This window comes from Botryllus schlosseri, chromosome 13 (genome assembly GCF_051294905.1).
Source record: "Botryllus schlosseri isolate E-star chromosome 13, Bs_hap1, whole genome shotgun sequence".
NCBI classification, from domain to species: Eukaryota; Metazoa; Chordata; class Ascidiacea; order Stolidobranchia; family Styelidae; genus Botryllus; species Botryllus schlosseri.
The window spans coordinates 3,959,997-3,984,011 of record NC_137248.1 but is presented as its reverse complement, the minus strand read 5'-3'; the positions used below and the strand labels follow the sequence as shown (position 1 = coordinate 3,984,011).

At 40.0% G+C, this 24,015-nt stretch overlaps 3 protein-coding genes and 1 long non-coding RNA gene across 6 annotated transcripts in view; 2 read left to right on the top strand and 2 right to left on the bottom strand.

Moving 5' to 3' along the window:
• LOC145454728 (tryptophan 2,3-dioxygenase-like) overlaps nucleotides 1–24,015 on the top strand; it is a 328,104-nt gene that overhangs the window by 153,472 nt on the left and 150,617 nt on the right. The window lies entirely within an intron of this gene.
• LOC145454229 (uncharacterized) lies at nucleotides 2,902–10,485 on the bottom strand. Its single transcript, XM_080332233.1, has 2 exons — nucleotides 9,521–10,485; nucleotides 2,902–3,102 (listed from the first exon to the last, which is right to left on the bottom strand). Exons 1-2 carry the CDS (start codon nucleotides 9,674–9,676, stop codon nucleotides 2,902–2,904), a joined length of 357 nt encoding a protein of 118 aa, XP_080188359.1. The 5' UTR covers nucleotides 9,677–10,485.
• LOC145454414 (uncharacterized) lies at nucleotides 7,704–8,539 on the top strand. The gene is made up of 2 exons (XR_013920124.1): nucleotides 7,704–7,955; nucleotides 8,196–8,539. It is a non-coding gene; the product is annotated as an uncharacterized LOC145454414 (long non-coding RNA).
• The window catches only part of LOC145454408 (uncharacterized), a 30,951-nt gene continuing 28,176 nt past the window's right edge, over nucleotides 21,241–24,015 (bottom strand). For 2 of the 3 annotated variants that reach the window (XM_080332400.1, XM_080332399.1), the window contains exon 9: nucleotides 21,241–22,102. In XM_080332400.1, the coding sequence (XP_080188526.1) occupies nucleotides 21,870–22,102 (233 nt within the window). In that variant the 3' untranslated portion in view covers nucleotides 21,241–21,869. The remainder of the gene's footprint in view (nucleotides 22,103–24,015) is intronic. The other variant, XM_080332402.1, reaches the window with a different exon arrangement.

Here is a 24,015-nt window from a genome sequence, read left to right as displayed (position 1 = left end):
TCCGCTCATCTCTGCTTTGCAGCATCATCGGGATGACGTATATAATTATTGACATTTGACTTCCGACTAAGAATATCATGTACTGAATTTTCAAGTTAGCTTGTGTTAGTGATGGAATTTGTTGTCATGTGGTGCAAAAGACCACTCCGTTATAAGCACCATAACATGCTTTTATTACTAAATAATAACATCAAAAACGGTAGACATTCGAAGATGATAGGAGCAAGGCCTCAAGACTTTGTTTGCTTTGTTAGCACTGTCGTGTCCATCCTCGATCACATTCTCCGCAGTGAGGAGCACAGCGTCCTGAATGTTTGACCACGGCTCAGCATATCTCCTCTCTACAATCTCACGCAGTCGATCGATATAGTTCGTCTCAGCTGGATATGACAAATTGTTCAATTATTTGCAGGCATTAGATTTAGGCTTGCTTTTAAAACGAATGGGGTTTTAAAACACATGTCTTAAACAGTGTTTAAAAAAATGCCTTGAAAACAATTTTTTGTCAAAATTTCTACAGATATGCCATAATTGTATAAATACTTTCGAAAAACATTTAGTAGGAACCAAGTAGCGTTGGGACCCCGGGAAATCCCGATCCCGGGATCCCGGGATTCGAAGCAATCCCGATCCCGGGATTAATCGCAATGAAATCCCGGGATTTGTAAACAGCATCTACCAAGGCTTACGTAGCGTCATGTCTCTTATTTTGGTAATAAAGCAGTGTTACAAAAACTCGGCTGATTGTCTAAAACAATTCACAATTATATGATAATAAAACCAACTATGGCATTAAAAGAACTGCACCATCATTTCCGTCGTAGTCTACGGATCGTAGCAGTGGCTCATTCTGCATACGACGCCAAAGTTGACTAAAAAATAGTCAACTTAACGGCGGAAACCGGTTTTTGGAGCACCTACTCGGAAAAATACTCGGAAAAATTACCTTTTTATTTACTCAATTCTTTGGCGATCAAAGTAGTTAGGTGAATGATTTTCCCGTTTATATATCCTCTTCTTCGGATCCGTAAATATGGGGCTATAGGGGATGGGGGCGGAAATGTGTGTCGAGGTTGATAAGGGGGCGATGAGACGAAAAAGGTTGGGAACCACTGGTGTAGCACAAAGGGACTGGTAACGCATTTAAGGTCCGTACACATGATAGTAATTAAATCAACTCGCACGACTCAATCGGGCAAGTCAAAAAATATCATTCGCATTATCCTCGGTTCAATGAACTTCCTAGCCAGGTAACTGCTGTGGGCGGGCTAGCATTTAAACAAATTGCTCCAAAGTGAGCAAATTCGTCGGACCTTCAAGGCTGACGGCTATAACTTGCCAAGATGTCACGAACGGGTTCGGGACTTCGTGATCGAGCACAAAAAAAAAATCCGCAAGTGTGTGGAATAAGAGCTTATGGCAATGTAACGGAATGATGGACGTTTTTCGATCACGTTGGACAAATCAACTCCTACACGAAGCAGGCGGTACATGAATTTAAACGCTCATTATCCGGGTGGCTTTCGGTCGCTGCGTTTCATTCGTATTCACGGGAGCATGTTTTTGCGTCGATATTACAAGGAATAAATGTTGTCTGTGTAGTTGTATGTGCATTTTGCTACTTTGCCAATCCCGGGAAATCCCGGGATTGAGGAGCGAAAATCCCGGGAAATCCCGATCCCGGGATTTGAAATTTGATCCCGAAGTCCCAACCCTAGAACCAAGCCGATGAATGAGCTGATTTACACCAGATATAATTAACGTATACAATATGAAATGGTTAGAATCCTCGATATCGCCGTCGGTTTACCAGTTATAGCACGTAGATATATAGATCATCGGTACGGAATGAATGTTGTGATAATGGCCAACAACCGTAAAATTGTTGCATAACGATGTATAGTTATAGTTGAGGATATTTTTCGTCTTTTTATGACAGGGGTCGGAAGCCTTTTTCGTCGAAAGAGCCATATATGTCAAAGTGTCAATCACTGTGACGTGACAATTAAAGATGCGTGGCGTCGTGGTTAAAAAAATTAACATGTTTAAAACAAGGGCAATGTTTGAAGGCTACTTGTTTAAATTTTTTGTTTAAACAACCCTACATGCATTCATATTAGTGCGGAGCGGATCGACAAATCCTCTGGTCCTACTCCAGTCCGACCCCAAGGTCGGATTCTAGAAATAACCGTGATTCGGTCCGAAAAACTCCGACAATAATTATCTACTCAAAGGATGGTATTGAATATTGATTGAAACAATGCAAAGAGGAAATTAAAATCTCAAAGATAAAACCCAACCCTTATCGAAAGAAATGATACGAATTTGGCTTAACATGAGTTTTATTTCCATGAACTTTTCACTTTAACTATTGATTCCAGGGTGGCAGAGGGTACGGCTGTCATATTCTTAGTAAAAATACTGATCCGGGTCCGATCCGGCTTCGGGTGTATCAGAAAAAGTACTGATCCGGATCCGAACCGACTCCGGCCAAAAAATGAGAAATTCCGGCGGGATATTCAATTCTTTCTTCGGTCCATGCTCGGCCGTAATTCATATACGCACACAGGTGATGATCTTCATTTCGAAATTAGGTCTACTGGACGCGGTCCCGTTAAATGGCATGATTGATTACGAGGTAGAGTAATGGCTATTGGCAAAGACATGAAGCAACCCAGAACTAAACTCACTAAATGCCAAGGTTCCAAGTTTCGGTGTGTCAGCTATAAGAACGAGCGCTTCACCTGAGTTCTTATCCACACTTCTTATAAGCACGTGGCCTAAAGCTGCCGAGTCTGCTGCTAGACCACCGCTTTCCGGAATCGGTACCGGATGTTCCTAGTAAAAAGTCTGAAGGGTGAACATTCCCGTTTACTGTCCAATAACACCATTTATTTTACGCTAGTTTCGAAATGCATTAGCATTTAGCAATCGATGTTGAAAAGTGCGCACCTCTTGTGCGTACAGAAAGCCGTTCGTCTTGAAATTGACATATGCGGGATATGGGCTCTCAGTGTTCAGGTCGCCAGCTATTACTACTATAGGCTCGGAAGGCGCGAGATCTTGAAGGCGTTTGTCCACTTCATTCTTAATGACATCACCCTGAAATTAATTTTTTGGTCATTCTCTTGCCCGTCGTTTATTAGAACACATGATACCAGCAGTAAGATTCGGACTAGAATACCACGAATGGGCAATTGAGCATGCAGGAAGTAAACTTGCGAGATCCTGTTATTCTTAAAGGGGCACTGCGCTCTGAATATGATGTGGTCTCAAATTAAAGGGCAAAACGAAAAAAAATTTTTGGCCGCAGCCGTTTTCTTCAGAACGCCACCGTAATGGAGCTGCAATTTATTGAAATTTCCAGAAACGCACCCGGCTGCAGCTGTCGCGGCTCCGGGTAATTTCTTAACCCGTTACATGGCACGATGACTTCATCGTCGCACTTGCTGGACGCGATTACGCAGGCACCAGAGATGCCACTCCTGGGTTTTTCCACCCAGATCTGGGTTTTTCGAGCATCACCTGGGTTTCTGGGTTTTAGTCCTTGAAATCTGGGTTTTTTTCAACATTAAGTTCTTCAGATCAATTTTAATTAAATATTAGATTAGTAATATCATAATGTCGTAAAATGGTCCTCTTTCAGTTCGCCATAGCAGGGATATATAGAACTGTAGAATTCTATGGATATCCCTGCGCCATTGTCGATAGATTTCGTTGTCATTGTAACGGTGTAACGAGTTATCGTAACGAGCCTTGAGACACTGTCTCACTAGCAAAATGAGAGGCATCGGCGTGATGCGATGGAGCTTCATTGCGTACGGTCAAATTCCAAGTCGCAGAAAGTCATGCGATGTTCATATTGGAACCGTTGTCTTACTTATTAAAACGATTTAAGACTCGAATGCTAGTATCATTCCAATGGATTTGTCAAGTACCAATAAGTAACATGATAACCTTATATTATGCACGTGGGGATCTGAGTATATTAACTTCCAACAGTGACACTCTGAGATAGACGGTCGCACACCTTCAGCAATTGAGTTAGTCTGAGGATTTGGGTATGAGCACATTCGAATATACCCTGAATTTCATGATTTGGCAGTTTTTTTTTCGACTAAACATGCTTGTCACATTATGCCAGGAGTAATAAATCTAAAGTTACTTTACACTGATCAGGTCACTGCATGGAAATATTGAAAATCACCCTCAGAGATGAAGAATGGCATGATTATGAACATTCGTGGCGCGGTGATATAATCAGAGGTGGTCAGTAACGAAGTACTTCTACTTTTTCGAAGTACTCAAGTAGCTTTCCTCTACTTCTGGTACTTACTCAAGCAGATATGATTTCCTCTACTTCTACTTCTACTTGGTAATATTTTGTGATCTACTTACTTACTTTTCGCTATTTTCAGTTTGTCAAGTAGAAGTAGTTCAATCTTCCAATCAGGAAGATAGCGTAAGGAATTTCGGGGCTGTTTTCACGGAGTATCAACATTTAATTTCATAAAAGTTGAATAAAGCCCAGAATTTTCGTCGCGCTTCGCGCGCAGTGGATGCGGAGTGACCAGTATGATTTCACGAAAGTATCGATGAATATAATTTAGGTAGCGGGATGGCGTGGTTCCGTTCACACAGGGATTTATAGAACTAGATATCTAGATATCCCTGCGTTCACACCACATCGTCGCCCTTCACCCATATGAAATAATTCATCGCAGTTTATATGGCTCATCATAACGTTTGAAACTGATGTTTCGGAATCTAGCATTTACTTCTCATATCGTAATCTAGTATGTCCATGGCGCGTCCTAACCTGGAAAAGTGGACTCTGACATTTTTGTTAGTTTTAGAGCTGTTTTAGCATACCACCTTTGAAACTTTCTGGACTAAAGGCATGAAAAACGTGTTCCGCTTTTAGAAGTAGTATTTTTGTTTCACTTTCAACTCCCTGTATCATATATTTTGAGTTATAATTATTATCAGTTATTTTGTCTGGATAGCATATATGTTGAAGTATAAAAGCAAGTGTAGTAATGCCTTTAATTTCCGGAAATAAAGCTACACAATATGGCATTTTTACGGTCCACCATATTTTTTATTAGCATTTACTAATCGCGCAAAGTGTTTACACCGTTTACTATAAAACTTCTCCGTATTGCTCTTCGACTAAACTATGGGCCTTATAAGATGGGGGATGGCGCCATACCATGCTATTCTCTAAAACGTGCTGTTCGAGAAAACAGAGGATTAGTATCGCATTTCCATATCAATACTATCATTTTCATACAATGATGTGGACGAATGCTTATGCTTAGGCTATCGAAAATTGGATACCTCCTGGTATGCATCAATATGAATCAAGCTCATAACCTTTCGCATAGCTCTATTTGCACCTTCTGACAATCCATGTGAACGAATTAGGATCGTTTTCACAACTACTTACTTACTTGAGTACTTTTAAAGTCAGTCAATTCTACTTCTACTTCAAGTAGTTTTAGGTGTCCTATGGAAGAAGTACTTCTACTCGTACTTGAGTATATTTATTCGTCGCTACTTCTACTTCTACTTGAGTAGCTTTCTTGACTACTTTGATCACCTCTGGATATAATACATTGTTGATCATTGAAGCCGCGCACCAATTGTTTCATAGCAATGAGAGGAAAACAGCATATTTTTGTGGGATTTGTTTAGTTAACCGGGCTAAATGTATAATATGAACTGTTGTAATTTCATTATCAAGGGCTAAAACTTACTTCTATTACTGTATGACTGTAATAATGACTATCAGTTTCCAGTTTTACAGCAATTTAAGTGAATTATAGAATCTGGGTTTTTCTGGGTTTATTTAGCGTCGACATCTGGGTTTTTCCGAAATATCCCAGTGGCATCTCTGGCAGGCACGCAGTGGACGAACTGTAGACAGTTGTCAGCCGATGTTATGAAGCAAATATGTCTTACACGCCAAGGTGGTGTAGATACGGCGTTCCAAGGACGATATTCAGTCAGCAGATTTTTCTCTTAATTGGGCCTAGTGTATTCTATTTCTTGAGGGCAGGAATAGATCATGTCCTATTCTTATGTTATGTATAAAACATTACCATCACCAATCAGTGTGCCCTCTGAACATTTCAAAATTCAGAGTGGTCATAATTGGTTTCGCATTCAGGTTGGAGAATCATAAGATGATGACTTGGGGATTAGTAAGATTATAATATAATGAATAATATGTTTTAGGGTCAGCTGCGGAGTTGTGGGTTCAGGTTAGGTTTGCGTACCGTTGGATTTTGGTTAGGGATGATGAATTTTCTTACAGTAGCCTACCCGAACCACCAATTTTGAATGTCACGAATTTTGTCATGTTCATGGGGAACCGTGACTGGTGGTACGTGTTGTGGATAGGAAATTACTGTTACCCTGAAAAACGGCTACAGCATAAAGTGCTTCTCAACCTGTGTGACGGTTCGTAATTGTGCGAATGAAAAGAATTTCAACCAAATAGTCAACCAATGTTGAGTGTGAAAGAAAAACTGTATTTCCGGAGTTGAGCTGGAAAGTTATCCCTTTTTTAGTCGACCGACCACGGAGTCTGAAAAATTTACTATTTTTTCAGGATTCTATACTTGATCCACTATTCTATTTCTGAAAATTTTGAATAAGTGTCCTCCTTTCTCGAAGTCATCGTGCCATGTAACGGATTAAGAAATTACCCGGAGCCGCGGCAGCTGCAGCGTTTCTGGAAATTTCAATAAATTGCAGCTCCATTACGGTGGCGTCCTAAAGAAAACGGCTGCGGCCAAAATTTTTTTTTCGTTTTGCCCTTCAATTTGAGACCACATCATCTTTAGAGCGCAGTGCCCCTTTAACCCGTTACATGGCACGATGACTTCATCGTCGCACTTGCTCGACGCGATTACGCAGAGGACGAACTTTAGATAGTTGTCATTCGATGTTATGAAGGACTCATGTCTTGCACACCAAGGCTGCGCTCAACGTACGGTGTTAAGTCAGGATGATTTATGTCTGGAGCTTGTCATGACTCAATAGTATTTGCCAGTTGACTGATACTGAGATGCCGTTACAGTTGTATATTGATGCAGATACAGCTGTCATTTTCAAGATGTATTAACGACAGCACAGTGCACAACCTTAGGAGTAGTGGTCTTGTGGAATAGACAGACACAAGATATTTTGCATCATTTACCCATGGCATAGCAACTATCTTGATACGGTCCAGTTTACTTGTTCAAGACACAGATGTATAGATAGTCAGCACAAAGATATCATTATCTCATTCTCATCAAAGTTCCAATATTGTTGTGGAAATTTTTATCGTAACATTGTTGTTCTCAGTTTCACAAACGAATCTTCTGTCTCCATCAGTTCATTCATGCAATTCCTTTGACACGTAGATAACATAAAATTTGTTAAAATTATTAATGGTATGGAAGAAGATCTTGTTGATGACGTAACTTCTGATGAAGATACAGATGTAGAAGATTTCGATGATATCACGATATTTGGTGAGATCTTGCCGTATCAATTCGAGCCACAGTATTCAGAGGAGGAATTCGCCCGTCTTGTTGCAACTCTAGCAGCACAAACTCATGTCTCTGTAAGTATTGTACCTGTGTTTCTTGAATGCAATTTATCAATCTCATTGTATTGGTCAAAGGAATCGTCAGAAAACCAGAACTTCGGACACTAGACAATGAATGGTGCAGTTGCTTGAACTGTGCATCCATGACAAACCAGAATGAGCGCGTCTGCTGCAGGGAAATACAACAAATAATGGAGCTTCTTGGGAATGGAGGGTCGACTTGCATAACAGAACATGACGATTTTCTCCTACATATACATCCCTCCATTCTTGAAACGTTTTTCAAAGTTAACAGAAAAAACTGGAATAATAACAATCAACCTCATGGTCCTGGCAGAAGGCTTTCTAACAAGTGGGTCCTAGAACATTTTGTGTTGTTTAGTATTGGACCTATGACAGGGTCTTGGACTTATGACATGGTTCCTGGATATAAACGACAATTTCCTGCATTCTTCACCTTTCTCGCAAGCTTTTATATATATGCCTACACTTTATCAATTGGGAGCATTATACTCTCCGTCGTATATATGCTGGTATTAGTTTTCAGCATTTTTTTATTGCTGCAATATCCTTTGATGTTTTCCAATTGCAGACAATATCGCTTGGTGTCTTATCGACACATACTGGAATGGATTATTGATGGCGACGTTTTGGGTAGAAAAAACAGGATGCCCTTGCCAGCGTGCGTTGTGACTGCTACAAGGCAAAAGTACCCTAGTGATGATGGACTGTATGTCGGTTTCAAATGGCCGATAGAAAACGAACTGTGATTGATAACACTGCATAGCTCTGCTATATATGTCGAAATCAGTTCTGTTACTGTATCATTAGACAGTGACCTGGAACTGTTTGCATTCTATATTCCACCAATGGCTGCTGTGCCTGATACATCCACTACTTTGCTTACTCGTTTATTTAAATAAATAATAAAAGAAACATCCGAGGACTACATAGCCAGGGTATTACAACGGGGCAGTCAGGCAGTGGAAGAATGAAATTGAACTAGTAAGCTACGCAGCATTGCACCACATGCCATACAACTCGAAGATGTACGATAGAAATGTTTTGTATCTAAGTCACGTTCTAGAACGATGTTTTGAAAGTAATTCCTCTTTAGAGGGGGCTGGTTCTGGTGCAATGCTGACTGGATGCACACTTCTTGAAATGTTACTGGGAAAGTTGATGCCGGTGCGATTCTCAGCAGTTCGCCTCAAAAGCTCTCTCGCATAGTGGTTCGTCTTCTTTTCATACATGCTTTTCAAGATCCACTCTTTTGCTGACCGAGAGTAACTTTTTTTGTATCGTAGAACACCTGCTTGAACAAATATAGAGTAAGTAACTGAGTACCTTGACTTGCAAACATTTCATCTGCACAGCAAACCTTCTTGTGTCATCGCAGGAAATCTGCCAACATTCTCATTGTGGTCCAGGACAGCCAGTTTGGTTCGTGCAAGCATTGTGTCATAAGTAAAATGAAGACGTTTAGGTGCAAATTTCAATATCGTCCGTGGAACGCCGTATCTACACCACCTTGGCGTGTAAGACATATTTGCTTCATAACATCGGCTGACAACTATCTACAGTTCGTCCACTGCGTGCCTACGTAATCGCGTCCAGCAAGTGCGACGATGAAGTCATCGTGCCATGTAACGGGTTAAGAAATTACCCGGAGCCGCGACAGCTGCAGCCGGGTGCGTTTCTGGAAATTTCAATAAATTGCAGCTTCATTACGGTGGCGTTCTGAAGAAAACGGCTGCGGCCAAAAATTTTTTTTCGTTTTGCCCTTCAATTTGAGACCACATCATATTTAGAGCGCAGTGCCCCTTTAATATATAATCTACTCAGGTAGTTTTTTCGAAAGTAGAACTTAGCCAGCGCTGTAAAGATTTATTAAGAACGAAGGAACAATCCCCATACCAGCTGCACACGCATATTTTGAGATTCTTCAGTGAGACCAGCCTTCAAATGGCAATTCACAAGCAGAATCTGATTGCCTTCAAGTATGGTCCCAAGAGTCACCATCAGAGCAACGTTTCCTTCGTCAGATAGCAGGATGAGCTGTTCTGAAACCATGTTAATTTTTCTGTCTTATAAAAGGTAGCCACTCCGTTAGACTAAAAGCAATGAAATGGGTAGTCAAGCGTTGAGTTTGATTCTATACTTGAGAATTCCAATCGAAAGTCACACTTTACAGCAGCGGTCTCAAACACGAACCCCACGGGCCGCATGCGGCACGCGAGATCATTTTCTACGGTCCGCGTGGGCATTTTTGATTTTGAAGTATTCGACGATATTCAAGTGTCACGTATCCTTTTTTTAGATTTGAAACTTGAAATTCGCCGTAAGACCTGAAACTACTCATCAAACTTCCGTATCACGTCACTTTTAAAAAGTTACCAAGAGGCGGAAAATCAGCTATTGCGTAAACGTACTTGTTTACAATGGTAAAACATTACGAGTTAATGATTCGTGTCTGAAAATTCTAATTCGGACTTAGGCGTGACCTTTTGTAGAATTATTCAAACTCGGACTGAATGTCTCGAACGGAGTCGGGTTAAACGTACTTGTGACCCGGAACTATAATTGTGGCACGTCCAATATCCGCTAGCTGCAAAATTATAACGCGACAGCTTTTACGATGTTCCGATGCATTTGTACTCTCGCATGGTGTCGATATAACTAATAATTTTGACAAACTATGCTAAGTACACCAATCATTTTATTCAAATAGGTCCCGTCAAATAAGGCCTACCTGCAAAAACATTGAATACCCCTGTCATTATTGATGCGGTCCGCAGCGCCATCAAAAACTAGGAAATTGGCCCTCGAGCACATTTGAGTTTGAGACCACTGCTCTACAATTTACATTATGCAAAACAATTAATTTTGATCCATGCATGTATAGGCTTTATCGGTTTCGAATGTTGAAAGAGACTAATCCGACCCATGGGATTAGTGTTTAAGACATACAATATATTTCGGGCCCTTCAGATACTTCAGACAATATCCGCATTTATGTGGATGGAACGGCGCCGCAGAGTATACGCCACTCAGCAAAGCCTGCAGTGTATGGTAAACATCTTCTTGTACCTAAATAATATCAGACATTTTCTTTTTGCCAATGTTTCCGTACTCGAGATTGTAAAAATTTACCTCTTGCAGGTTGATGATGTCGGGTTTTTCCAATATAATTCTGTCAGCAACAACGGCCACTCTGGCTTCGTCGTCCAAGAGATTCAGATCGATAATGCCTCTCGATTGCATACCGATATTATCAACCCACATCGGAGCCATGATGTTCCATGTCTCTACGACCACTGATTCGCTTCTAGACTATATTGAAGCAAAATAATATATTGTTATGATATGGTCCTCGGACGATACATCACATCACGTGTATGAATGATTTCTGTTCGTCGCATCAGTTAAATCTAATATTGACAGTGGACAAGGTATCAGTTTTATGGCCATATGCAGCGTGGTCACGGCCATTGACTCGCCCAGCGCTCAGAAAGCCAAACCATCTTCAGAGACTGCAATATTACTATAAGACAATCACAAACTGTGATTCTGAGCTGTGACCTTTGATAATGGGCAGCCTTCACAGTTGTTCATAGCCATATGATATTGTGAAGAAATTTAATTCGACCTATAGTACAGTACAAGGTAGCACAACTGCGAGGTCGTCAAATAATGCAGAATTTTGAACCCGCCAGAGATATCTAGATATCTAGATATCTATAGTACTATAGATATCTCTGGAAAAGATCACTATTAATTTCTATGAAAGATTGATGGCTGGCACGGAATATTTGAAGGAAGATTCCAGAGGTTGTCAAAGTAGTCAAGAAAGCTACTCAAGTAGAAGTAGAAGTAGCGAAGAAAAAATATACTCAAGTACGAGTAGAAGTACTTCTTGGATAAGCAACCTAAAACTACCTCAAGTAGAAGTAGAATTGACTGACTTTTAATCTACTCAAGTAAGTAAGTAGTTGTGCAAACGTTCGTAATTCGTTCGCGTGGACTGTTAAAACCGGCTATGCAGAATGTGCAGAGAGCTTGATTCATATTGATGCATCCCAGGAGGTATCAATTTTTGACAGAATAACCAGTCGTCCACATCATGGGATGTAAATTATAGCATTGATATGGAAATGCGATACTAATTCTTTGTTTACTCAAACACCCAGTTTTAGAGAATATCATGGCATGGCGACCTCCCCCATATTGCAAGGACCCTAGTTCAGTCGAAGAAAAATACGGAGAAGTTGTGTCGGATTCGGCTTTAACACTTTGCGCGATTAGTTTACGTTAATTAAAACTATGGCAGATCGTAAAAATTCCATATAGTGTATAGCTATATTTTCGGAAAATGTAAGGCGTTACTACACTTGCTTTTATACTTCCACATGTATGTTTTCCAGACTATAGAACTGAAACTATAGTTATAGAATTCAACGTGTAATACTCGTAATTGAAGAAAAATACAAATACTACTTCTAAAAAGCGAAAAATATATTGCATGTCTTTTGTCCAGAAAGATTCAACGGTGGTCTGCTAAAACAGGTCTAAACGGTATAAAAAAAGTCAAAGTCCACTTTTCCAGATTAGGACACGTCATGGGCTGCTATGTATAAGAGGTGATTGCTAGCTTGCGAAACGATAGTTTCAAACGTTATGGGGGGCCATACTTACTGTGATGAAATATTTGGTATAGGCGACAATGCGTTGTGAACGGAACCAAGCAACCCGACATCTAAATTATATTCAGCGATACCTTCGCTAAGATATATTTGTCACTCCTTAATTACAGTGCGCGAAGCGCAACGAAAATTCTGGGTATTATATGACTTTTATGAAAATTAAATGTTGGCGTGAAAACAGCCCCGAAATTCCTTAGACTATCTTTATTATTGAGGGATTAAACTACTTCTACTTGACAAATTGCATATAGCGAAAAGTAAGTAAGTAGTTCGCAAAATATGACGAAGTAGAAGTAGCGAAAATTCTATCTACTTGAGTAATCACCAGTTGTAGAAGTAGAGTGTACTTCGAAAAAGTAGAAGTACTTCTTTACTGACCACCTCTGGAGGATGCTATGTATTAGCGCCGACATTTTCAAACGGGATTGACACACAGGGTTTGCAATTTCATCTCAATAAGACTTATTTCTCACCTCTGAGGGAGTGACACATAGGGTTGTCGCCACCAGAAAAGCAAATGATAACCTGCAATGATATGAAATAGTCAATAGTACAGCTAGTGGCGTAGTAAGTCTTGTATCCCAGAACAGATGTCGCTTACGCGTATACGATATGCGTTTTTAAAACTTGCAGTAGTCCAGTATTATACTCAATTGGAAGACAGCTTTGAACGGGGATATAATATACATGTTTTTTGTAATCGAAACGTATGCACCAAATGTTTTAAATATTCGGGAACTTCATTCAAACCCCGATTGCACATTTGGTCGTGCCTTCCTCATCATACGTATATAGGGCTGGACAAATGATTGGTATAATCGAATCCGAATCGAGTAATACTCATTGGTGTAATAACTCGAGTCACGATTTTTCGGTGACTCGACTTGACTTTTTTAAATGCGTATAATGACTCGACTCGACTCGTGTCAATTTGTGTATTGACTCGACATGTATACTCGAGTCTTGTGCATGACTCGAACCAAGTCATATGACTCGAGACTAGGAAGGCCAAGACATTGTAACTCCGAAGAACATTAAAGTCACCACATGATTGGTATTTCCTCTACCAGTTCTGATACTTGGACAATAGGGCCAGAATCTGTTAGGACTGAGGAAAATTACGATCTTATTAATGCGAGCCATTCTATATCACTCGAGCCCAGTTGAAAAAGTGAGTTGAACCCGATTGAACTCAAAACTGAGCAATGAACACAATGACTTAGACTCGAATTAGAGTCAAAACACTATGGCTCGGACTCGGCCCTCTACTTACTGAATTGGACTCGGACTTGACTCGGTGTTAAATTGAAAATGACCCGACTTGTCTCGAGCAAAACTTGAGAAGTAAGATTGATTTGTGACTTGGTTACAACCCTGCAAGACCAATGATTCGAGTCAAGTCGTGAGATATGATTTCTTCGACTACTGAAATGCGTTCCTTGCCACTAACAGACAATTTATCAATGACAATTATAGTTCCTATACTGCGTTCACTGTGGAAGGCTGTGAACCTCGGTCGGTCGTCTCGAAGCACACGAAACATGTATACAGTACAAGGCTATACGCACGTTAGAGAAAATGATAGCCGAATACTTTATTAATATTAGAATCACTCAGTAGGCTGCTCGATTTCACCCGTCCCCTATAGTCATGCGCAAATATATGTTTTATTTGGTATATCATATGCTAATTACAAGGAATGCTGTACGGAAGGTACTTTACGGTGTCACAGCAATTACCTGATATGCTTAGACGCCCAAAGCATTACCTGGCACCTCTCACACAACCCGGAAATGCAGTTTGTTATTGGCGTATTAAGGCTCATTGGCGTCACATTGCATGTGTATTTCTGGTGAACGGAATATTTTTGCAATACCACGGCCGAGGGCCTTGGATGGAGGTGAAGATGTCAATATATCTCTCGCGTGAGATCAATTCCTCACAGTTATTTCAGAATGCAGTCCCTTTCAGACAGGAAGCATCACCGGCAGCGACGAATCGTACTGCAATTTCTCGGGACACGCAGATTAGAATCATCGTTTTAACGATATATGACTGTATTCACTCGGCCTCTCATCGTATTCATGCCAATTCTGTTGTTTGCGAAGCGTGTTGCCGGAATAAAGCCCTATTATCCGAAATATTATGCATCACGTATAGAATACACATGATAATGAATTCTTCTAGTGACATACAGAGTTATGGATTTGGGGGCTACATTTTGTAATAATTTGACTTGTCCGGCCCGCATGCGATCAAATGGTTTGAATCTGGCCCGTGAGCGGGATTGAGTTTGACACCCCTGGATTATAGGCCGTTTGGCTTCGAGTCGACTATTTAGGTATCATTCATTAAGTTGTATAATAGGTACCTTTTATGCTTGCTACCACAACGAATAAAAGTACGTGTTCTACTACACATAAAATATTTAATAGGGCTGGTGTGAAAGTAAGGATCATGTTCGCTCTCGGTGCGAGCCTCGGAAATTTGGAGATGCTATAGCTCGTAAACGAACCTTGGTAGGTTCTGCACTCTGGAACGTTTTCATACATTACAATTTTTCAATTCATTATAACATCTTGGGCTGACATTGTTTGCCTTTCGACTTCGGACCACTCTCAGCGTGCCGCTGGTAGCATGAAATCAAATTTAGCAGTCACTGAGTATGCACCTTGCCAATTTCAAAAGTTATCTGCTTTATTGGGAAGTTTTAGCTTTCTTTTTGTGAATATTTAGTGACTCTCTGTTGTGAGTCTAAGTGCTTTTCCCGCAATCATAAAGCATCAGGAACGAAACACACTAGAACAGGGGTCACCAACCCGGTGCCCGCGGGTACCAGGTAGCCCGCGAGGACTAGATGAGTAGCCCGCGAGCCCATTCTAAAAATCGGTGGAATAGCAGCATTTACCAATATTCGTCAGATTATTACCAGTGAGCTTTTAAATATATAGATTGATTGATTCAGCTATTCTTGTTTAAAACACACTAACATGTAACTTACATATATAAACACTTAAAAATATCTACAATTACAATTAATAATATATAGATGTATGTGATAGAATCACCAGAAATTCAAGATACGGTGGACTTCCTACAGGTGACATGACGGAATGCCGTCCACGGTCTTCTTGAAATGGTGGGGGGTTCCGTTACGATAGCTCAACGACCAGGACAATGCCAAAGTAGTAAACAATATTGCTATTCGGACTCAGATAGCCGTGAAGTACTAGCATATTTTCAGTATCTGTATAATACCCATTACCTATTGCATCTTTTGGCACAGCCTGTTTCTGTTACACTTACCGTAGTTTAATATACCATGTTTCTAACTTTATGTAATCGTTGCTGCTGTCCGGTATAATGAAATCTTGTCATTTCTGGATGCTGAACAGTAGGAGATTGAAATTGTAACACTGCAAAATGACTCCCACCTCTGTCTGCAGCAAACGTTCGGTGCCTTGTTGATACGGAAAAGTACAGTGGTGTATGCGCAGCAGCTATGAAGGTTGCAAGCGTCTATGGTTCAACTTATCGTTGTGAATCAGCCTTTTCGGACATGAACTTCATCAAAAACAAACACAAAATACGCCTAATTATTGCACATCTGGAACACTCACTCAGAATTGCAGTGTCAAGTTAAATACCAGAGTACAGCGCATTAGTTGATATCGTACAATGCCAGGCTACCCACTGACTGCTATAGAAACAGATAACATGATGTCCAGTCCTGCCCAGTGCTATGAATATCAAAGTGGAAATTCAGTGTGATACGGGTAAACGGCGGGAGTAAATAGTAGCCCGCCGCTTCAATCATTACGCAAAAGTAGCCCTCTGTTGCAAAAAGGTTGGTGACCCCTGCACTAGAATTATATAGTCAGCAAATTGTGCTTAATCAACCAATCAATTATTGACATCAATAAAATGGACATAAAAAAGCCTAATTATTTCATGTACAAATTATAGCAGCCGTACGAGATCGATCTTGATTTGATATGTTTATTGTATCATAAAAACCAAATCCGTCCGATTGGAGTGGTGGCTATTGTATAACTTGTTTTTGAGGTAATATCTGTCGCAAATATATAGCTATACCCGTTATTCACTCCGATCAATATAAATGTAGCAGATAGTCTGACCACGCCTTGATCGTTTTCCAGCAACACCAAATATATGCCGACGAGCTTTCGCAGTGGTTTTGAAAATTAACGGTGATTCCCCGATTCCACATAAATTACTAAAAACGCTACTCTTGATGATCGCATACTTTGCCTATGATTCAATAATGAAAATTACCCCACCTCATAGTATGACTTGCTTAAAACTTCGCTCTTGGAAACACAAACTGGGTCAGATATAGCTGTGGGGCATAACATATAGCATGGAATCGGAAGAAAGTGTCACGCGGGCGCGGATGTTGCTGCAAATCAATACGTGGGTTCGAGAACGCTTCGTGGTACCCCGACCAGTAGAGAGTCATCTTCCACGGTAAATTCCAAATATAGTTGGCACAGATTCTCGCAACTATAAGCTGCTAGTTTTACAGTATGTTAAAAAAAAACACGTGACCAGATTTCAGAAGTCAAAACAGTAAATCTCGTAGTGGTATTGTATATTTATTAGGGATGGTGCGAACGTAAGTATCACATTCGCGCTCGGTCTCTGAACTTCAAAATTTTGGAGGTCCGCGTTCGCAAACGAACCTTGGTAGGTATGCACGGTGAGCCTCATTCATATATTACAATTTTCACGTCATAACATCTTTGGATTAAATTTACCACTTTACGAGCATGCAGCTTGACAGGTTCGAAAATTATTTGCTATGTTGGGGAAGTTTTTTGGAATATTCAGTTTTCCGTTTGTGAGTATTTAGTGACTATCTGCTGTGAGCTTTAGTCGCAATCACGCAATAGCAAGAACGAAATACAATACAGATGTAGTCAGCGAATTCTGCTTAATTAATCAAACATTCAATTATTTACATCAACGAAATTGATATAAAGAATGCATCGTTGTCAAGTGCAACAAATCTAGCAGGCGTACGAGATCTATCTTGAGTTGATAGTTTATTGTATTAGAAAAAACAAATCCACCCGATCGGTTTGTTGGCTACTGTATATAGCTTATTTTTGAGGTAGTATCTGTCGCAAGTATATAGAAACCAGCTTTACACTTTGATCCATATCAATGTTTAACTAAATAATAGAGTTTCCAATTCAATTTGCGAAATATACCGCCTTCTCGTAATCAGACGAGCAGATATACGTTCTCCTCCTCCGAATTGAGTTTTTTGCGCCCATGAGCGCCGCAAGCCTGGCTCCCTTGCTCACAATATGGTTGAGCCAAATTTTTATGACAATCATTTTGATTGCAGCGCGAAATTTGACAGTGTAGTACTGCTTATGCCTGAGAATTGGAATTATTTCCTTCCTACAAAGACTTCGCGAACGTTGAACGGGAAATGCAGCAATCCCGCCCGATTTGTGGTTATAATCAGCGTACAATTCGCGCGACAAAAGCTATACAGAAGCTCTTTGTGTTCGACGTTAAAGACACGTACGCGTTTTCTCGTTTAAAATCCTATGTTACGTATACAGCAACAAACCATTTTCAGTTACTGCAAATACCATCAATTTCAGGACAACCAATCATTAGGTTTGATTGTGAGTTGTTACCGTTGATATTGGGTCGCATTCACAATCGTTCACTTTACATCGACTGGTTCTTACTTTCTCCATCTGTGACAATGTGAACAAATTTAAAGGAGACCAAACACAATGTACAAGGAAGATTGGGAGTCATCAAATATTGTATACTGATGAATATGCCTCTATTCTCTTTTATGAATAATTGCTGGTTTTCACTTAATGTTTGAAGGAAGGTTCTATGTAGCGCCGACACTTTCGAGAAATCACTTGCATATAGCTTCATCTCAATAACACATATTTCTCACCTCTGAAGAAGTCACGCGTATAGCGCTGTGATGAAATGATACGGATATCAAATACTCAATAGGCCAGCTAGCGGACACAGAAGTCCTGAGCAGATGCCGCTTACGCGTATACAATATAAGTAGTTGTAGGTGGCATTTAAAAGAAATGGTGTTTAAAACGTGTATTTTATTTATTTATTTGTTAGCGATGACGTCACAGTGGACTGACATTGACATTTGAATATATAGGGTAATGTGGCTCTTTCGACGATAAAGGTTTCCGACCGCTATCATAGACAGACCAAAAATATCTTTAACCTTGATTACATCGCGATGCAGTGTTTTTACGGTTGGCGGTCATCATCATCAGAACACCCATTCCGTACCAATCATCTATCTCATGACGTCACGAGTATTCAAATGTGACGTCATCGTGGATTGACTTATACAATTGAAAATGTAGGGTAAATATAGCTCCTTTGACGAAGCTATAGCTGTTAAACTGACTATTTTGAGGGTTCCAACGATCCCTTATCGTCTACGTCGGCTGTATCGGATGGTAATTTTCCTCACGCTAATACAACATATTTTTGAAAAGTATTTGCACAATTATGACATGATTTTACAACTTGGAAAAAAAGTAAAAAGGCCTTTGTTTAAAACAGTGTTTCTCAACCGCCGGTCCGCGACGACTTTCATGCCGGTCCGCGAGATATATTACAGTTTTATACTTTAATTTCAAGATGCAATATCTTGAAGAGTTGTCCAAACTGATTCAGAACTTCGTGAGGTAACATTAGGGCGGGAAACATATTCGACTTGACTTTAATTTGAATCGATTTGACTTGAAGCTCAAGACATGTAATTTGACGACATGCGAGCGACAAATACGAGTTTACACGCTAAACTGCGCAGTGCGCAGTTTGCACGGTCATTCGTTTTCAATTGATCCATTTTGTGCAGGACCGTAGCCTAACTTGGGCACCCGAAACCCCCCGATTGGAGAGGTGCCGAGCTTGAAGGAGGTGCTAAATTATTTCGCAAATGAGCATAAATTATAGAGTATTTTTTTAAACCTTTTTCAAAATTTTTCAATTTTTTTCGCGCCTCGGGTAATTTAACGCCAATGCATGTTTTGCTTGGGGGTACCCTTTTCCCAGAAATAGGCATTTCGGCGCGATCCATTACCGCGCCACGACACACCAACACATAATGCAGTTTAGACTAACATGGGTCTACGAAAGGTTTGCCAGCAATCCGGCACCGAGAAAACCTGGGCCGAAAATGATTAAGCTTTGTTAACCGAAAACTGATATATATATGTGTTTGTGTCTGATTGTCCGTAGGCGGCCAAGTGTCTGACGCCGAATCTCACCGTCGTGGCGATCTGTACCCCACAAGACAAGTCCGATCCCACCGAAAAAATATTTGCCCGCGAAGAAATACCAATTTGGAATCGTGTGCGTCTTTTGGTTCAGTACACTTGAGCGATTTCGATATCTATTCACTATGTAACAGACAGTGGTCACGTAATAATGACATGCAACGAAGTAATTATTTCAACAGGCCCGCTCGAATGTGTTTAATTATTTTTACGTGCCCTAAATTTTCCAAGAAGACACTTCACTCAGCTCTACCGGAAAATCTGACAATTCTATGAAGATAAAATATATGCAATTGGGCTACCAATATTTTTGACCGATTCAGTCATGAATGTTAGAATATCGTCGCTATTGACCCGAATAGGCTACATGAACTCTCTGCTTACACTGGGTAGAATGAATGTGCTTACAAGTACTGGTAAAACATCCATCTAACAGCGGGATCCGCGGGCGAAGCCTCCCAGAAATTTGGTTTATCGTCGTGTGGTGCCCAATACCAACATGTTTGGGGCTGGGCTGACAGAGTGCTTTTTCGGCCAGGATTTTTTAGATGGCCGTTGTAGCTGTTGTCAGGTGTTTTCGTGCGGCACATTATATTCTTAGTAGCCAGAGTAGCGTACGTCTGGTGGTAGTGGCCAATTCAGCTAGGTAGCACGACAAGGTGCTTGGTTCGATTCCGAAACGCATCTTTTCTCGATATTGTCGACGAGAATAATATTATTCGAGTTGGCGTGGTCGGTTAAATCCACGACCTTCGGCGCGAAAGACTGTTTATAAACAACTCTTGACGGTAGCACGTTTATCCCGATAAAACAATTTTACATCGACTATACAGACTCAATACCGTAAAATCAAAGGACGCCATCATGAACATGATTATTTACGATCAAAAGCCTCTAAATGCCACTCTCTAGCACGATATACTTGCAAAGAACGTTTGCATACTATACATTTTGGGTTGATTTTAATTTTTGAAAGTCCAACGGTCCGCCAAATATTTTTTGAAATTTTACTAGGTGAAAAAAGTTAAGAGCCACTGGTTTAAAACACTGTTTAAAACGTGTTTTAAACAAAGTGTTTTAAACAACCATTTGTTTTAAATGCAACCCTAATGAACTATATTGGGTGTAATTTGTCCGTAGGCTAATACTACATTTTTTTTTCGAAAATATTTAGACAATTATGGCATGATAAAACAACGTTTGAAAATAAAACAATTATTTTCTTAAAAAGGCACTGTTGTAAAACATTGTTCAAAACATGTTTTAAACGAAGTGTTTTAAACAAGGGCCATGTTTTAAAGATTTTTGTTTTAAATTCAACCCTAACAATATGCCTTTTCTGTGTTTCAAGTCCTTTCAAATCTTGCTGTAGTCTAGTATTCTACTCAATTGCAAGACTACTCAACGGCGTCGTTATTTTATGTCTACTCAAATAAGTTTCAAATCTTCATGAACTGCGGATGGAGGGTCATTCTAACTCCGATTGGACATAAAGTCGTCCACACTAACCGAAAATATATCACTGACTCTAAATCAGTACGCTTCATATACTGATTCTTTCGCATGTGATCGTTGCATGGCATACTGACAGACATTGGAAATACGTTCAACCTGAGACTCATTCACTGCTATAGCTCGCTATTTCTGAAGAGTTGCCTACATACATGGTATATATTTTGGTGCTTCCCTCTCGACTCGTACATTTTATCGATGATAGGTAGATTCGCTGCTTTTAAGTCTTAACGCCTCTTTAGAAGTCGACAGATACTTTTTCCTGTAGGTATTTAGTGTATAATGGTCAACACATTAGAGACTGTGCAGTGTTCAGAAGACTGCAGAGCGTAGCTGCGCTTCACGGTAGCGAAACTTTTCTTTTTTCTCTTCCGCTATGTTCCATCCGTGACTTTCATCCGCCGCGTTTCATCCTGCGTCATTTTATCCGGGACTTTTGCGTTCGCTATTTTAACAATATTCCCTATTGACATGGGGAGCAGATAGACGGATAAAACTTGAGGATCTTCTTCAGTATATTCCGAATATAGTTGAGACAAATGCTTGCAATATCAGCTGCTAGTTTTACAGCACGTTCAAAACAAGAAACTCGTAGCCGGATATTAAAAGGCAAACAGCAAATCTCGTAGTGGTATTGTATATTAGTTCGTGTTATACGAAAATACACATTGCACAGAGGTTCAATTCCAAACACTCGTCTCGTGAAGTTACTCATAAATTTGTTGCCAATGCCACTTATTTGCTTCGCCTACGATTACTGGTATTCCTTATGCGGACATTTACATATATTGGCAGATGGTCAGCTCCTATGCGCAAAGCTCTATTAAAACTTGTGTCGTATGCGAGGTCGTCGCTCATCATCGCCACCAAAGTTTCGAGAATGTTCTTGCTCATTTCGGTTGATAATCGTCCCTCCTGCGTGTCTTGTAAGTGATCTCTCAATACCTTGGTGATGTATCCGCTTTCAGCTGCGAACAAAATTCAAAGCATACATTTGATAACTATTAATGGTTTGAAATCTCGTTTCACATATTTATGGTTCAATGTATATTATATATATATATCCAGGACCGAAACAGCACCATAAATCTTGACGTAGAACATTTTGTGCGACGCTTTGAGCAATGTAAGATGAATAAAAACTCTGCATTGTCTAACTTCGGAAGCATCATTCAGTTTCCAGCGATGGTAGATTGCTGAGATTAAGTTAGGTTTTTATATAGTTGTCATTTGATATTCACTATGATCCTTACATGAATGCATTGAGAATATAAGTTATTCGCTACCTCTCAGCAGTGGCGTAGCAGCATGTGCTGCCGCCCTTGGCTTTCGTAGAAAATCCCTCTCCCTAAGTAGACCGCAGAAGATTTCGACATAGTTTCATGTTCAAGCAATCTTTTCAATAACAATAATTACAAATAATATGCCGCGTCTCAGAAGTTGTATATTGCTTGAAAGAAGCCTCACCGTCTCAGCGTTTAGAGTCAAAAATAATAAAGACAAGACATGGTGAACGAATGTATATTCGGCAAATAAAAAAAATCAATAGTCGCCTCAAAACTGAACTTTTCGGGCTTTCGCTGAAGAGAAATCGAGAAATCAGCGACAATAGCCTCAAAATCAAGTTTTTGAACGTAGTCCCTTTCTACAGAAAGAATGTATAGAGCTGATAGGCGTGTTGGGATCAAGTCACGAATCATTGCACATTTTGACTCGGGTCAAGTCAAGTCAATCGATTTTCTAAGGTGACTCGAGTCGAGTCAAGTCACTCGATTTTTGAAGATGACTCGAGTCCAGTCAAGTCACAATTAAGGTCAAATTGGATTTTCGATGTAAGAGTGATCATTCAAAGTCATTACATTTTGCTAACTATGCTAAAGACAGATTAATTGGTCATTTATCTTGAATCACATAATGAATATGATAATAAATATACATTCTAAAATGCGTTTTATCGCTCACGCACACGTATAACTGCTAATAAAATACGCGAGTAACTGCATAGCTACATGCTACATTCTGTTATTATCAGCCAAAATAGAGAATCGAAATCATCGAATACGAAGCATCGAGAAGTTTAAACAAATTGATATAGTACGATACACTAACCATCAATACATCGGTGAGAATCTAAACGCATAGACGATATTCGTTAGATTTAAATCATACAAGAGCGTTGGTAAAGGTGAACTATGTGCAATGTAAGTACAGAGCCGCCCGATAAGCAGAGATACGTTGGTGTTAGATTAATCAACTATTAGCCTACTACTACGACAACATCAGCTGTGATCATTTCGCTTGCGGTCAATATATTTGTGATGTAGCAACGGAGGATCAGTGAAACGTACAATCAGTGAATGACTGATTGCTATCACAATTGACGCTGGCGCATCGCGAATAATCCCAACACACACAAGATACTGTGATTTAATCGACACTGTCTCATTGATGACTTGAAATTGACTCGCGAATTTTGTTCCGAGTCACGAGTCAATCCACATTTCTGAAGCGCCGAGTCAAGTCAAGTAATTTTTGCAAAGTGACTCGAGTCAAGTCAAGTCATACGAAAAAGTTGACTCGAGTCATCCCAACACTGGCTTATAGCCGATCATCATTCATGATAGAGTGTAAATAAGACTTTATCAGTTTGAGCTTTGAGAAGCTCCTCTTACAGCTCGCAATTGGAACACCAATGGTCAGACAAAGTTTCAGACACGAGCATAAATATGGTGTCGAATCAAGTAGGTATGATTTAGCTAACCACTGTAAAACATCGAACGCTGTTTCATTACGATCAAATGTGGTTTGACTGCTTTGCACCATGCAGCCTCTTGAATCCGCAGCTAACTCCAATATAACAATACTGATTCTCATCGAAAGT

Excerpts from the sequence above, each read along its gene's own strand:
- LOC145454229 (XM_080332233.1), bottom strand. The coding sequence starts at position 9,676 with ATGGTTTCAGAACAGCTCATCCTGCTATCTGACGAAGGAAACGTTGCT. Across the intron at positions 3,103-9,520 it reads AAAATATGCGTGTGCAGCTG|GGTGATGTCATTAAGAATGA; the intron begins GTATGGGGATTG and ends AATTAATTTCAG.